Source organism: Sciurus vulgaris, assembly GCF_902686455.1.
Source record: "Sciurus vulgaris genome assembly, chromosome: 11".
NCBI classification, from domain to species: Eukaryota; Metazoa; Chordata; class Mammalia; order Rodentia; family Sciuridae; genus Sciurus; species Sciurus vulgaris.
In genome coordinates this window covers 62,388,289-62,404,803 of record NC_136472.1, presented here as the reverse complement: position 1 = coordinate 62,404,803, position 16,515 = coordinate 62,388,289, and the positions used below count along the sequence as shown (strand labels likewise).

At 37.7% G+C, this 16,515-nt stretch overlaps 1 protein-coding gene across 1 annotated transcript in view; it reads right to left on the bottom strand.

Annotated features, from left to right (window-relative positions):
- Positions 1-16,515, bottom strand: part of SBF2 (SET binding factor 2) — a 494,106-nt gene that overhangs the window by 8,036 nt on the left and 469,555 nt on the right. Inside the window, 3 exon segments of the mRNA XM_079104301.1 lie at positions 740-973; positions 2,029-2,156; positions 6,108-6,234. Coding sequence (XP_078960427.1) covers positions 740-973; positions 2,029-2,156; positions 6,108-6,234 — 489 coding nt within the window.

Genomic DNA, 16,515 nt, shown 5'->3' with positions numbered 1-16,515 from the left:
CCTTCACCCTTGGGCAACCCAAGAAATCTGATGGGCAAAGTAAAAGGTCAACCCTAATGGCTGAGGCAGATGTGAAGTCTGTCCTTGAAAGAGGAGCCCCTCAATTCTGGTGACTCAAAGCAGATGTGGAAAGAATGAGCCAAGAAATGCCCAAGGAGATGGATTTCCCTTCAGATAGGGCTCTGCTACAGTGCCATCACTGCTGCATACTGTTCCTGGCCAAAAAACCTGAGGGAGAGGACTCTTTAGGAACTGTCTGGACCACATGAGGACTCAAAACTATTCCTCAGGGTAGCGATTGCCAGGATGGCTTTGCTCCAGAAGTTTCCTTGCAGAAGGTGGTTGGCAGCAGTCCCATCAGGCCATTGGCTATCCACACTTCTGACCAGAGGAAGTAAAGCACCCAGAAAAGCCATAGCCCAGGCCTGACTCAGGCTGCTTGGGCAGCGAGAATAGCTGGGAAGTTCTCAGAAGAAGCAAATTGCTCCATTTGCTCAACTGCTTCCTTGTAATGCTGGAAGCTCACTGTTATTGAGACTCTTCAGTGGTTAAGCCTGCTATCCCACTGATGCAGGGGAGCAAACCTGGTTTGTTCAGACCTCTGGAGTGCTACATCTGAAATGATCCCAGTGTAAGGAGAGCCATTCAGAAGTTGATGAGCCGCCTTTGCTTTGCCTGGTTCCTAAGGCCTCATGTGCTCCCGAGGTGAGCCCTATGTGCCTGCACGCCACTGACTTACACTAAAAAGTCTGGTGAGAGCATCGGGCTGAGCAATGCTGACATCATCATAGCATGGCCACACTGTTCTCCTTTGGCTCTGGGGCCCAGCTCCTCCAGTCAGATCAGACTCTTCAGAGGGGAAGTGCTTGGGGGTCAGCATCATCCAGTCGTACGAAGGCCCTGTGGACAGGGTCTCCTCTGTGTAGTAGTCCCACTTCTTGAGGCTGGAGATGTTTACACTGGGCTTCAGGGCCTGTTTAAAGAAAACTCTGAAATATAGTTTCATACTGACCAAAGTACCCCAAGCTCACTAACATTTTCAGGAGTCAGGAAAAGCATGTGAAAGGAGGTTCAAACATCATTCACCTGAATATTAAAAAGTTATACATCAAGATAACTTTAATAAATGTTAAATAAAACATGTTCTATCCTTCTATCTTGAGGAAGTAACTTAATGACCTGGAAGGTCAGGTTCAAATACAGAATTCTTAGACTCCTCAGAATTCTACCCTAGGAAGTGGTAGCACTGGGGGATCTGGCCCCAGCTCCCAGTCCTTGGCTTATACTTCCTCCCACCCTGGCCTTGCATGAATGTTTGTGTACAGACTCTCTCTGCTCCCTGCTGAAGAGCTACTTCTCATCACCCTTTGGGCCTAGACTAGGAAAAGTAGCCTGGTGAGTAGCCAAACTCCTTGAGTATGGGCAAGGAATTTCAAGGTACCCAGAGCATGGCTAGATGAGGAGAGATGTGCCTTGGTTTCTTGTACTCCTTACCTTGGGAGGGGAGGAGGGTACAACTGGGGTTCTAATAAAGGGTGCCCAGGGAAGGGGCTTCTTGTGTCTCTAAATAAGGCTAGTACTGTTCCATCTCAGAGCCTTATACAGATGCGCACAATAGAATACTGTTGCCCCTAAGATATGTCATCCTTCTTGGATTGGGCACCAAACATCCCTGTATCACAAAGGAGTATTTCTATGGGTTTGGTACAGATGGACCTGAAAAGCTTTTCCTAAAGTATTTCAGATTTTCTAGCTTAGACCACTTGTTGAGATTTCATGTTTCATGAGTTCCAAGAGAAGTTGCTTTGATTCTGACATCCTTTCTAGATTTTAGGGGCCAGATCCAAATTTTTGTGGCAAGAATTCAGTGAACAGTATCCATTTACATCATAACCCAAACCCAAACCAAAGTAGCTTTTGGCATAAAAACTTGTCAAATATTTATAAAAACTTTATATCCACTAAAACTAAGGAAAACTTTAACACAAAATATTTAGAAAATAAAACACAAATGATTTCTTACTTTACCTCTATTTCCACTGGTGAATATAAATAGTTAAAGAAAATGGGACTCCTCTTGTGCATTCTATCAATACACTCCCAAATACAAATTCCTTTCTTGGCATGCTTGTCTCCTTTATCATCAAATAAAGTTCCTATAAATTGTTTAAAAAAATCCAACAAAATTAAAGTTAAATAAACATTTTGCCTAAAAGTACGATGCATTGAGAGGTGAAAAATTTTTATGGCTCTAAAAACAGCAACATATGTGCAGAAACCTTAGAAGAGAACTGCAACTAAAGAAAGGAAGAACTTCACAGGTATATGGAAACAAATCAAAGTGAAAGGTTTTCCTAGACAGTTATTTTCTTTCACTCTATGTTCTGAACTTGCATCTATAGCCACAGAGGTCCTGCCAGGAGATATTCTGCACATTTTTCAATAGAAAATGGAAGGACTTATGAGTTGATCTGATGAAACTCCGTTAAAAACACAATTTTATGTTTCCTTTCAAAGTTCTTGACTGCTTAATTAATGAAGTCATTTAAAGTGTTTTCTTGTTGAGCAGTTTATATATATTGCAAATCATGGTCACAGAGACTCTGGATGACAGAGGGTGTGTTCAGTATTACTGGGTGACCTGAAAGCAAACCTCAGGGGAGTACTTCACCTTTATACCTTTCAGAGTCACTTGACTGCTCACATGAGCTTTTTTTTTTTTTTTTTTTTTTAAACAGGGAGAAGATGTGTCAGGGCGAGGCAGGAGGAATTTTTGTAAAGGGCTAGGAAGGGTGTCTCAGTAGCGCTGTCTTGCTTTGAATGAAATGACTCAGTCAAAAGTCAACAAGCATTTTACCAGTTTATCAGAAAGAATGCCTCAAGCCCAAGGCTATATAAAATCCTGTAATACATTGGGCTTCCAAGTCTAATGAATGTTTTCTTCTCGATTTTTTTTTTTCCCCTTTCATCTACCTTATAAATGTAGGGTCCAGCGCAGTAGTTTTCAGTCTTGGTCACACATTAGAAAAATCAAGGGCTTAACATAAAAATATCCCAATGCTCCAGTCTACCCCAGTTCAATTACATCAGGATCTTTCAGTTACTCCCTAGGTATTAGTCATTTTGATAATTCTCCAAGTTACTCCAGTGTTCAAAATTGAGACTGCTCTAGGCGTTGGAGAGAGGACTTTTAAAGTCCCCTCCAGCTCTATTTGTGAGGAGGCATGGGTTATACTGAAGGGGCGATGGGGCAGTTAGCTCCAAGTAAAATAGACTTTGGGCACTTTTGTAGATAGGAGGAAAATGAGCTGAAACTGGAAGAGAAGGTGTAAGATCTGGCCCTCCCTAACTTAGGGCATTCTCCTCCTTGATGACACCTGGTGGCTGGAACCAAGTTCAAGGAACTTTTGCAATATCCAGATGACTGTCTTAGGGTAGCATGCACACTACATAGGGAACATCTAAAGAACGCTGAATCATCAGGCACAAGTGTCAGATTCTATCAAATTACAGTCCTATAATCCAGTATATAATGGTCAACATATTAGTCTTTTGGGACACAGGAGAGTTCACAGTGTTTAGGCTTTTCTGATGAAACCTTAAGTATTATGACTGATGAATTCACCAGCTGTGACAGAGACTCCTTACTCTCCAATTGTTGATCTTGGCAGGTGGAGGTAACTGCCACAGCTGTTCCTAAATGATGTTTCACTGTGCAGGCTTGATAATTAGTGTATCTATCCAATCACAACAGGAATAGCCTCCAAAGTAGGTAGCTGAGTCTGAACTGGAGGCACAAAAACAGGCTTCTTTGATGCTAATTAGGTGGGTGACCATTGGGTAGCCCATCTATCCAAAGAGATGATTGGGCAGATGATATCTAAGGACCCTTCAATAATCACTCTAGTTAAAGGAAAATAAAATTTTGGCATTTGCAGGTAAATGGATGGAGTTAGAGAATATCATGCTAAGCAAAATAAGCCAATTCCCCAAAACCAAAGGCCAAATGTTTTCTCTGATATGTGGATGCTGATCCATAATCGGGGGAGGCCAAAGGAAGAATGGAGGAACTTTGGACGGGGCAGAGGAGAATGAGGAGGGGAGGGGGCATGGAAGTGGGAAACATGGTAGAATTAGATTGAAATCATTATTCTAGGTACATGTATGATCAAATGAATGGTATGACTCTATATCATGTACAACCAGAGAAATGAAGTTGTGCTCCATTAATGTACAATGAATTGAAATGCATTCTGCTGTCACGTATAACTAATTAGAACAAATAAAAAATGTGTAAATAAAATAATCACTCTAGGATTCTAAATGCAATTATGTGTCTTATGAGAAAACATATCTAGGACACAAGATTAGCATGTCAAACAACCATGACTGTCTTTCAATATATACCAAACATATTCTTCTATACACTTCATTTATTAATCTTTTCTGTGTGATAGGAAGGGCAAATGTCCTTGACCAGTTTTCCAGTGAGATGAAGTCCTTTACCCAGTGTCCCAGTCATTTTCTGACTTAGTTTGGCATTCTCACTGAGTCAATGGTTGTCTCAGCCTTGGCAGCACAGTGGAACCACCTGGGAGCTTTAAAAAGCTGTTGGTGCCCAGTCTGCACAATCATAGATCCTGATTCAACTGTTGGGAAGTGTTGCCTGGATACTAGGAGTTTTAAAAGTTCCCCAGGTGATGCTAATGTTCAGTCGACTCGGAGAACCAGAGCACTAGGCTTTGTTGCTTTTTTAATGAAAGAGAGCCACAATCTACAGCAGAAGGTTTGGCCACATCCACACGTGGCTAAAGGTAATATGCTACTAAGCTTAATTTAACAAAACAAACTACCTTATTAAAAAAAAAAAAAAAAAAAAAAAAAAAAAAAAAAAAAAAAAAAAAAAAACCAAAAATCAAAACAAAACCTGCTCTCAGTAGACAACTATACTTTACTCAAACCAATATTAGAATATGTTTTTCCTTTCAGTGACAAAGCTATGTGTGGTCACATAGATCAGTTGGCTTAAGACCAGGCCCCAGGCAGCTGTAACTAGCTGTAATGAATATCTTCCTAAGACATGGTACTTTTAAGAAATTATGTTTCTGATTGTGATGTGAGGAATGGCAATTCCATGAGTCAACACAGGTCTGAAAGTATAAACATGATGGGAAATGGTCTGACCAGTGTTGTCTCCCTTACCAAAAGTATGACATATCATACTAGACAACGATAATAGCACACCCTGGAAAGCAGTATTTCCTAATTTCAGATTTTAAACTGAGAACATCAGCAAATACTTTCTTGTTACTAAGAGTTTTCTTTGTGAATATTCTGGTACACATAAGGTACTGAATATAGCTGCCTTTTTTTTTTTTTAGTCTTGACAAAAATAGTCATGTATATTTTTCCCACCTCTATAACAACAAAAGAATAATATAAAATCCCCCTGGGAAATGTTTTCACAGGGGCTTTCAGAATCTACTCTTGACTACTACTATAGGTATTACAAATTACAGTAATGATAGTAACATTTAAAATTTGATGAGTGCTTACTATGTGCTAGTGACTGTGCCAAGAAATTTACAACTATTTCCTCATGTTATCATCATGGTCTTAAGGGATGGGCTAGAACTGTCCCTATTTTAATGAAGAGGAAGCTGAACCTCAGAGACATACCCAATTCCTCCAAAATACACAGCTGGTAACTGTCAGTGTTGGAATTTAACCCTGGTTTATTTGTTTCAGATTCCCTGTGTTAGCTGCTATTCAAACAGGTTAGTTAACCTTCCTATTGAAGTATGCCATGGATGGAAAAACTGAGCCAAATATTTTTCCTAATATGGTATCACTTAGAGGTATCAAAATAGTAAACAGATTTAACTTTACAGAGGTGCTACAGGAATGAGCATCTGCTGTCCTTAAGAACTAACACAGCTCACAATCTCAGAATCTGGCAGTTGTTCTTATCCATTTTACATTGGTAGTTTGGTATAAAACCCTAATTCTGAGCTTGTCTCATTTGGGAGTAGATATATCATTAGAGTTTTCATTAAACACATGCAAGACTAACAAAATGGACAAAACAAGGGCATATAAATACATACCGTGCTCTAATCGTTCATAGTCAGAATCCAGGAGAAATGTCTTAAAACGATTAGATACATAGTGGAAGGCCAAGAACTTTAAGTAATAGAGATTGAATTCAAACTCAGTTGGATACTGGTTGTGAACCTGAAACAAGGCAAAGAACAGTTAAGAATCAAACAGAACAAAAAGCAAATGCCATGCCACTGAGTGCTGGCCTGAAATGCTGAGATCGTTGGGTTATTCATTCAATAAATGAATCTTCACTACTGGTAGAAATGGGAAGCACATGTTCTTCTGGGCATCTACTCTGTGCCAGCCACCATATTAGGGATTTCATAAAAAATCTTACTTAGTTTTTGCTACACTGTAGACCGGCATTACTGATATCACCTGACATTTGAGAAGGCTTGGGATCAGCAAGATTAAGTTACTCAACAGTAACTACTGAGTCCAAACGGGAATCGTGGTTTGACAGGCTTCAAGGTCTGTGTCCACTCACTACACTACACCATGAGAGGCAGGCTGACACAGAGAAAGTAATGTAAGTCATGGTTCTTGCTTTACAGGCCTCTGTGGTGTGACAGTGTGAAACGTAAGAAAAACTGTACTTCAGAAGTTTGGCAATGAGAACTGGGAAGAGAAGGTGGGAGCTTAAAGGGAAAGCAAGAGATATATTCTGGACAAAAGGAATGTGTGCAACCTGGAGGGACCAGCAGAGAGAACAATTTTAGAAGAAAGAGTTAATAACTAAGAGAATAAGTCCATGGAAAAGCAAGAATGAATGAGGCACAGTTATAGGAATGGCCTTGGAAACAAGGAGGGATGGGGGTAGATAAAGGTATGTTCACATGCCAAGGGAAGGGGGAGGAGTGTATGCCTTGTAACATTATTTTTCATCAGTAAATCAGGCAGCAAGGTCATTGGATACAGGAACAAGGAAAGGGGAATGATATGAGAGGGAGAGGGAGAGGGCAGGCAATCGTTTGGAAGTCACCGAGTCATCGTGTGTCTATAGCATACTTTAGGCTAGTTATATTCAGATGCTATGGAGCCTTCTTATGTTGGAAGAAGGCAGGCTAATGACCTTGTGACACTCCCTAGTCCACCAGGTGATCTTGCTGTTGCAATGTTCAAACAATCTCTCATGACCGTCTGAATTTTGTTTGGCTCAGATAAGTTCCCATCATACTTGTGCTTGCTTAAGAACTATTTCAAATGACTAAAGTTAGTTTTCCTGTCCATGTTTAATTTGTCCATACAGACCCACATGCAGTCAGCTGAACTGAGCAGCCATGTGTGTAGTATGTTGATTGTCCAACGGAATAGTAGGCATTTTAAGACATGATGTGGACATCATTTCAAAATTCATCTGATTAAAAACCTAGTTTCCTGTGATGAGCAAAGTGTTCTTTTTTTTTTTTTTCTACAAGATTTTCTTACTGTCCTTTTCATTAATCTAAAATTTTAGCTCGTAAGCAATGGAAAAGAAAATGGATTTTAGGAAGATTAGAGAGTCTACAGACCAGGGAATGGGCCTGCACACAGTGGGGCTGCTTCCCTAGTCTGGTTCTCCATTGTTGGGTAGTGTGTCATCTTCTACACAGTTAGAATTATAAGTATCTGTATTGATTTTTCTCACCAGTGAAAATGAAGGGATTAGATGCCATGGGTTTCCTGTGATTATGGTATATGAGTAACTAATTATAAAGGCTAAGTATACTTGAAGAGTTTATGGTTATAATTAAATAAAACTTAAGTCAGTCTGACACATTTACGGTTCAACATTATTGCCTTGAGCATTATCATTGGGCATAAAAATAAGTAACTGGTTATTAGAATGAGTATTACTTTCTTCTATTTCAATAATGGAAAAATAAATGCAAAACATTTTCTTTCTTTCCTTGCTTCGTTAGATGTTTGTCTCCGCTGTCAACCATATCCTTTAGTACAATTCTCATTCATATGTTTGCCCCTATTTACAAAGGTACACTGAAGGTGGTCCTGGGTTAGACTCTCCACTTGGTCTGATTCTCTGGGTGTTCACTTCCTTAAGAAGTGCCCAGAGCTCAAGTTTCCCCGTAACCTATCCTTTAATGCCATATAAAGCTTTCTAGTTTGAGCTCCTGGTTTGGAATTAATGGTCATCATCCCATGGAGCCAGTGTACACATGATGGAGAGGGGGATGATCAGACAGTGGCAGATCAGAAAGAGAAGGGGACAGGCCAATTGAAGATGGTACTTGGCTGCCTATCATCTGAGAGGAGAAATCTACAGTATGCTCAGGCAGGGTGCACTAAAAGGACAACTGCCCCCATAATTCCTGGAATAAACCTGCAGTAGTCAAAAACCAGCCCCTGGATCACTGTTTCTGGGGAAGAAGAGTTCAGGGTTTTTTCTATTGACTTAGTCCACAATTAGTTCTAGAAACACTTAGAAAACCTTTTTAAGCCAAGCCCCAAATAACATTTCTCTCAATGATTATTCTCCATAGAAACCACTTGCTTCACACCTGTATCTTTCCTTGATCGTTATGATAGTTAATATCCTCAGGAATATAATTCTGAAAACCCATTTCTGAAGTAAAGCAGAATGGGAATGATAATGAACATGACCTTAAGATGAACCTACAGGTATTTCAGGAATCATATGTTAGGACCACAAGCCTTCTCTACAAGTGGAAAAAAAAAGCTTTCCCAGACCACTATACTGAGGGATTGACCTCACCACAAACCCTGCCCTCCATAATTATGTCAGAGAGGTCACTTTCCTGAAGCCTCTGGTACTGCCACTGCTAGGACTGGAATTGGTACTTTGCATCAAGGTACGAGTACTTGTTCTCATGTGTGTGCCGCAGGGGAGCCTGCAGCTGATAACTGCCTAGGATTTAAAAAAAAAAAAATCTGCCCCTAAACTGTAGTTCATGACCCAGTGTACTAGAAATGGAAAAGAAGATGCACGGTGACTTTGTTTTTCACTCTTCAGCAACAGTTTAAGTAACAAGCATGTGAGAATTTCTTCAGTGGAAAAAATAAGTCAGATGTGCCTGGATGCTGGGTTGATCAGTACCCAGATATCACATTTGGAATGTGACATTAAGAAATAAGAAATTTTCTGAGATGTCTTTCTACCATAATGAAAGGAGAAATGAGGAGTTGACTGAATTTATAAAATGAAATCTGGTGATTGGATTTCTAGTAATCAAGAAAAATCACTTTGTTCATTTAGCCCAATATCCCAGGCACTCAGTTTGTCCAGTTCATTGGCTATTTTTCCCTTCTTGTTAAGTGGGACAAATGCACTCTTCAGATGTACCAGGTGGTCTCCAAAAAGGCACAGTCCATAACATGCTAATGCTGGGACTGCCCTGACTGTGCAGTATTATTTTAATAGAAGAAAGGAGATCAAGTCAAAGACAATTTCCTCTAAGGACTTATGATGGGGGGGGGGGTGATTAAGAGATGGAGGTTTGTTTGCTGCAAGATTCTGCTTTAACAGCATTAATGAGGTATAAGTGACATGCAATAAGCTGTATTTAATATGCATAATCTGATAAATTTTGACGTATCTGTATACATATCAAACCAACACAATCAAAATAATCAACATATCATCCATGACTCCTAGAAACTTCCTTTTGCCTCTCCCTAGGCAACCAAACACTGGTTTGATTTTGCTACTGCAGATAAGTCTGTACTCACTCAACTTTATATAAATGGAATTGTAAGTATGGATTCTTTTTGTCTGCCTCATTTTACCAGGCAGAATTATGTGGGATCCAATCACATTATTGGGTTATCAATAATTCATTCTTTTTTATTTCTGAGTAGTACTCTACCGCATAGATATATCACAATTTATTTATTCTTTCATCTGTTAGTGGACATTTTTTTCCCCTAGATTTTTGGCTTTTTTTCTTTTCTTTTTATTTTTTTGGGTACTGAGAATTGAACCCAGGGATGCTTAACCACTGAGCCACATCCCCAGCCCTTTTTATATTTTATTTAGAGACAGGGTCTCACTGAATTGCTTAGGGCCTTGCTAAGTTGCTGAGGCTGGCTTTGAACTCAAGATCTTCATGCCTCAGCCTCACAAATTGCTGGGATTACAGGCATGCACCAAGGCACTTGGCCATATTTTTTACTATTATAAATAAAACTGCTAAGAAGAATTATGTACAAATTTTTATATGGGCATAAACCTCATTTCTCTTGCAAAACTGCCTAGAATGAAAGACTGATTAGTATGGTTGGTGTATGTTTAACTTTCAAAGAAATGGCCAAACTGTTCCAAAATAGTTGCACAATTTTATAATTCTTAACAGGGATATGTCCTACATATCCTTGAAAAAAAACTCTAGTCAGTTTTAAAATTTTCAGTCATTAAGAAAAAATAGGTGTGTGGTGGTATTTTGTTGTGATTTTTGTTGTACTTCTTAATGAAGAATATTTTCCTGTGTTTATTTTTCATTAGTACATTTAAAAAATATTTTGTTTTAGTTGTAGGTGGACACAATACGTTTATTTCTTTATTTAATTTTTTTTTTATGTGGTGCTGAGGATCAAACCCAGGGCCTCACACATGCTAGGTGAGTGCTCTACCACTGAGTCACAACCCCAGCCCTCATGAGTACATTTTTATTAAGTCAGTAGAAATGTTTTTCTCATTTGGAATGAAAAAAAAGAGCTTGGCTGTTTTCTTACTGTTTTGAAAATTCTTAATATATTCTGAACACAATTTTTTAGCAGATACAGATTGGCAAGTGTCTTCTCCCACTCGATTGTCTTTTCATTTTAAGTGATTTCTAAAGAACACAAGTTTTTAACTTTGACAGTCTGATTTATCAATTTCTTCTCTTATGAATCATGCTTTTGATGTTGACTCTAGATATTTTTGCTTATCCCAAGGTTACAAAGGTTTCTCCCTATGTTTTCTTCTAGAAGTTTTATGATATTTTTGAATGAATTTTCATATGGTGCTAGGGGAATCCCCCTCACCCCCTGGATATCCAGTTGTTCAGATATCCTTTTTTTGCTGATTGCTTTTTTATCTTTGTCAAAATAACAGTTCATAGATATGTGTATGAGTCCATTTCTGGACACTGTTTCATCAATCTATCGAACACCAATGATCAAACTTTTGATTTCTAAAGCTTTATAAATAGATAGTACTAGTCCTTCAATTTTATTAATTTTCAAAGTTGTTTTGGCTATCCTAGGTCTTTATTCCCATATGGATTTTAGAACTAGCTTGCCAATTTCTACAGCTTCCTGAGATACTAGGACTATGCAGATTGCTTAGATAAACCCTATTGTGCAGAAGTGGGACATTTAAAAAAATTTTTTTTAGATGTTAATAGACCTTTATTTTGTTCATTTATTTCTATGTGTGACATTTAAATAATATTGTATCTTCTAAGCCATGAACAAGAGATATCTCTTGATTTAAATATTTTTAATTTCTTTTGGGGATGTTTTATAATTTTCAGTGTCCAGGTCCTTAACATATTTTATTATTTTATGTTTTTCTGATGCTATTGTAAATGGTATTTTTTTTGGGGGGGTACTGCTGGGGATTGAACCCCAGGGTCTTGTGTATGCTAGGCAAGTGCTCTACCACTAATCTACATCTCAAGTTCCATTGTACTGATTTTTAAATTTCAGTTTTTTCAATGGTTCATTGCTAGTATGTGGAAATATAATTGATTTTTGCATGTTGATTATATATTCTATAGCCTGGCTAGGCTCACTGATTCTAATATTTTTTCCTTGTAGATTTCATAGATAATCATGCTGCCTATGAATAAAGAGACAGTCTCTCAATGTGGACATCTTTTATTATTATTGTTATTATTTTTCTTGCCTTAGTGCTTGGTTAGGATCTTCAGTACAATGTTGAGTAGGAATGAAGCAGACATCAGTATCTTTTTTCTGGTCTCGGGGGAAAGCATTCTGTGTTTTACTGTTATGTTGTTACTAAAAATAGACATTCTCTATTATTTTGAGGAAATTCCCTTCTGTTCCTAGTTTCCTGAAAAATTTAGTAAGAAACAGATGTTATATTTTGTGAAATGTTTTTTCTGTAACTGTTTTAGTCAGCTTTTTCACTGCTGTGACTAAATGATCTAACCAGCACAATTATACAGGAGGAAAGGTTTATTTGAGGGCTCAGAATTTCAGAGGTCTTAGTCCATAGAAAGCCGGCTCCATTCCTTGGGGTTCAAGGTGAGGAAGAACATCATGGCGGAAGAACGTGGCAGAGAGAAGCAGCTCGCATCATGGTGATCAGGAAGCAGAGAGAGAGAGAGAGAGAGAGAGAGAGAGAGAGAGAGACTCCACTCTCCAGATACAAAATATATACCCCAAAGCCAGGCCCAATTCCAATTTCCTCCAACCACACCTTACCACTTCAATTAACCTGATCAGGGATTAATTCACTGATTGGGTTAAGACTCTTATAACCCAATCATTTCTCCTCTGAATCTTCCTGCATTGTTTCACATGTGAGCTTCTGGGGAACACCTCACATCCAAACCATAACAGTAACCTAATGAGATGACCATGCTTTTTTCTTCTTTTTAAGTTTAATTACATTTATTGACTTTGAATGTAAAATCAACCTTGCATTCCTGGGATAAACCCCACTTAATTGTGGCATGTTATCCTTTTTTTTTATACTATTGGATTTGATTTGCTAACATTTTGTTTAGAAAATCTGAATCTGTCTAAGATCATCAGGGACACCGATCTACAGTTTTCTTTTACTGTCTTTGCCAGGCTGGCCTTATGGACTAAGTTGGGCTGTATTATCTTTGCTTCCATTTTCAGGGAAGAGACTTTGTAGAAGTGCTAGTATTTTTTTTTTTTTTTTTGAATGCTTAGTAGAATTTATCATTGAAGTCACCTGGGCTTGGACTTTTCATTGTGCAAAGATTTTAACTACAGTTTCAACTTCCTTAACAGACATAGGCCTATTCAAGTTATTTATTTCTTCGAGAGTGATTTGGGTAGTTTGTGTCTTTTAAGGAATTTGTCCATTTCATCTAAATTGTTCATTATTGACATAGAGTTGTGGTGATGTTATCTTTCTTATTTTCAAAATTGGTAATTTGTATTTTCTTTCTTTTTCTTCAGTCAGATTGGCTAGAAGTTTATCAATTTTATCAATCTCACAGAACAGTTTTTGGTTTCATTAGTTTTCTTTATTATTGACCACAAGATTTCTGGGGCCTAAAGGCAAGTGTGTTTCAAATAAATTTAACCTTATCATTATTATCATAAAATTGAGAATGACAGGCATCTCAGCCAGTAAATTATTTCTATATGATCACTTCCCTAAGATGCTAAATAGAGTTTTAGGCCTCTCTAAGGCACTGTCTGGATTCTGTTGTTCAAAATAATTTTCTACTCATCTTGCTGAAGGGAAAAAAAAGGGACAGATTTAGAAGACTAAACTGTGTGAGGCATTTTAGTTTTATTTTCCATTATGGGGTAAAACCTGTCAGTTTCATTTATTTATAAGAAGTGAATCTAAAATGGAATTTGGAGAAACATGAATTTATAGGGTCTTATATTTTTGCTCATGTGCCATTAAGTTCTTTGTAAAATTTAAAAAGGCTCATAAAAGCAAGCTATGACTCTTATCCCAGGAAAGATCAATGTTTAGGGAATAAAATATAATAAAATAGGATTCTACTTTCAGTATTAGAAATATTAAGTTACAAGAGACACTATGTAGGTTACCAAAACTGTGGGTATGCACAATTAGATGCACCAGAGGAAAAAAAATTGGCTAATATTAAATTTTGTCATTTAACAGATTAAGATTTAATATTAATTGTGCACAAAGTTGCTTTGTTATAAAACAGCTTGGATTATGTAAAATAGCGCCAGTTTTCAGTTGAATGGAAAGCAGGCAAATGTCAGGAACTCTTGAATATATCGTGCATCTATCAGCTGCAGCTATACTTGGCCAATATGAAAGGATAAATCTTAGAGTGATCAGCCTTTGTGGAGGAGCTTAGCTGCCGGAACATGAGCTCACAAGGAAGACTCCCATTCTCAAAAGGCAAATAGCTTTTGTCTTTGGAGTAGAACCTTGTATAATGCTGGCAGACAGAAATCACATCACCAAGCCAGGCCAGAGTGAGCCAAATTACCCAGTGATAAACTCTGCAGGCAAGTCAAAACTGTTATTTTGTGGGAAACATTGAAAAAGTTTTAGGATGCTCTCAAAGATCTATCAAATGTTGAAATAAAAAGGTTGCTTTCTTCATGTTTTCATTCAGATTATACATATTTCCCCCCTTGGTATTGTATTTTAAAAAGAAATTTTAGGTAAAAACTTCATTTTTCTTTTGTATTCTGGATGTATTTTCCTTTTGAAAGATTTGGCCCAACTGTTTTAAGAAAAGGAAGCATCCTGTAATGATATCATTTGAGCTAAGCTAATTTCTTTTAGAACTAACAAAAAAATCTGCCAGATGTTGCTATTATGAAACAGTGATCTAGCATTTAAAATTCATCTGACACCTGGACATACTGGCATAAACAATGGCTTTTTATATGATGAGGCAGTTCTAATTTAAGATCAGTGCTTCATCTGTTTTCTGTGTAACTTTATTAGTACTAATGGACAAGTCTAGGCACATGTCCATGGATTGCCTTCTGGCATTCAGCATGTTCAAAAATGGTTAACAAGCAGGGAACACATTCCACCTGGGACAGTTTTGCTTGCTGCTGTGTAATTTTGAACTTATTATTATTATTTTTTAATGTTGTTGGACCTGGCTCTGTTTTTGTGTCCCTGAGAGACTGAGGACAGCACTAATGTGAATTATCTGGCAGAAGTCAGTCATGTAAAGCACTAGTGTTCAGTTGAAAGGCATTCAAAGAAGGCATTTTCTAATGCCTGAGACCAGTATGTAAGAGATGATGAAACACGACCTTATAATTAAGTCTGCACTATTTGTTAACCATAGACTTCTTAGATTCCTCTGTTTTCAAATGAATAAACAATCCTTCTTCAGCACAAAATAATTTGCTTAACCAAAGCTGATAACTATTGCAGCCAAGCACCCTTGAAATACTGCAATTAAGGTCACATGATCTTTTGTCATGACTTGTCTACACCCAGGTTAGTATGTATGAGGTACCAAGTCAAAGGAGGGTTCAGGCAAATTTTTTAAAAAGTAATTTCAATTATAAAAATATTTAATTTAGTACAATTAGAACTGAAATCCAGGGTCTTTTAAATCCTGAATATTGCTTCCCACAGTTTGTAAAGCATGTGCTTATAAAAAATGAGCTTTCATTAAAAGTCAACTTCTGTTTTTGATTTCAGAACCAACTGATTTATACAGAACATTTGAATTTAACTTTTTATTTAAAAGAAATGACAAGAAATTAGCATTGTATCCCATGCTCCTTTATGTAACAACATACTAAGGTTGTAGCACCTACTGTAGTGTATCTTAAAGACAAGAGGAATGGGATTTATACACATAAAGTTTGTTAAATTGCTTTATTTATATCACTTAAGGAATGCTCACAGAATATAGATTACCTCTCAACATTCTAGACTACTCACACTTACCCCACCTCAGCAATATGATATAAACATTATATTCCAAGTAAGAATTATTGCACTTGAGACACTGATGTTCCCATCTGTGAGCACACTATGCCTTACACCAGAGCTCCCATCTCTTATTGATTGTATTTTCTTTTGCTGACTCTAACATTTAGAATTCTGCAACCTGAGCATAGGGATTTAATATGTTTAGTAGTATATTTAACTTAAGCCAAGTTCAGCTATAGAAACCCAGTTCTCTGAAATCCTCTCTCCATTAAAGAGAATTAAAAAAAATTTTTTTTCAGTTATCAATGGACCTTCATTTTATTTATTCATATGTGGTGCTGAGAATTGAACCCAGTGCCTCACACATGCTAGGCAAGTGCTCTACCACTGAGCCACAACCCCAGCCCCAAGAAAAAGAATTTTTAAGAAGCAAAAACCCCAAAATGGAGTGGGGAAAATAGGAAGGAACACAGTACTGGGGCAAAACAATTCAGCAAAAAATTTTAAACTCCCCCAGTACTGGGGATTGAACCCAAAGACCCTCTATCACTGAGTTACATCTCCAGTCCTCTTCTTTTTTTTTTTTTTTTTTTTTTTTTTTTAAATTTTGAGATAGGGTGTAAGTAGCCCAGCCTGGCCTCCACCTTGTGATCCTCTTGCCTCTGCCTCCTGATTCACTGGGATTATAGGCACAGGCTTTAGCAAATTTTTGAAGGATGAAAAACTGAAGGAAGAATAGCAGTGAGTAACCGAAGAGAAACTACATTGAGATGCCTGTAACAGCCTGCCCCGCAAACCCAGAAAGGTTCAGAACAGAGGCCCAAGAAGTAAAATGGGGGCTAAAATGG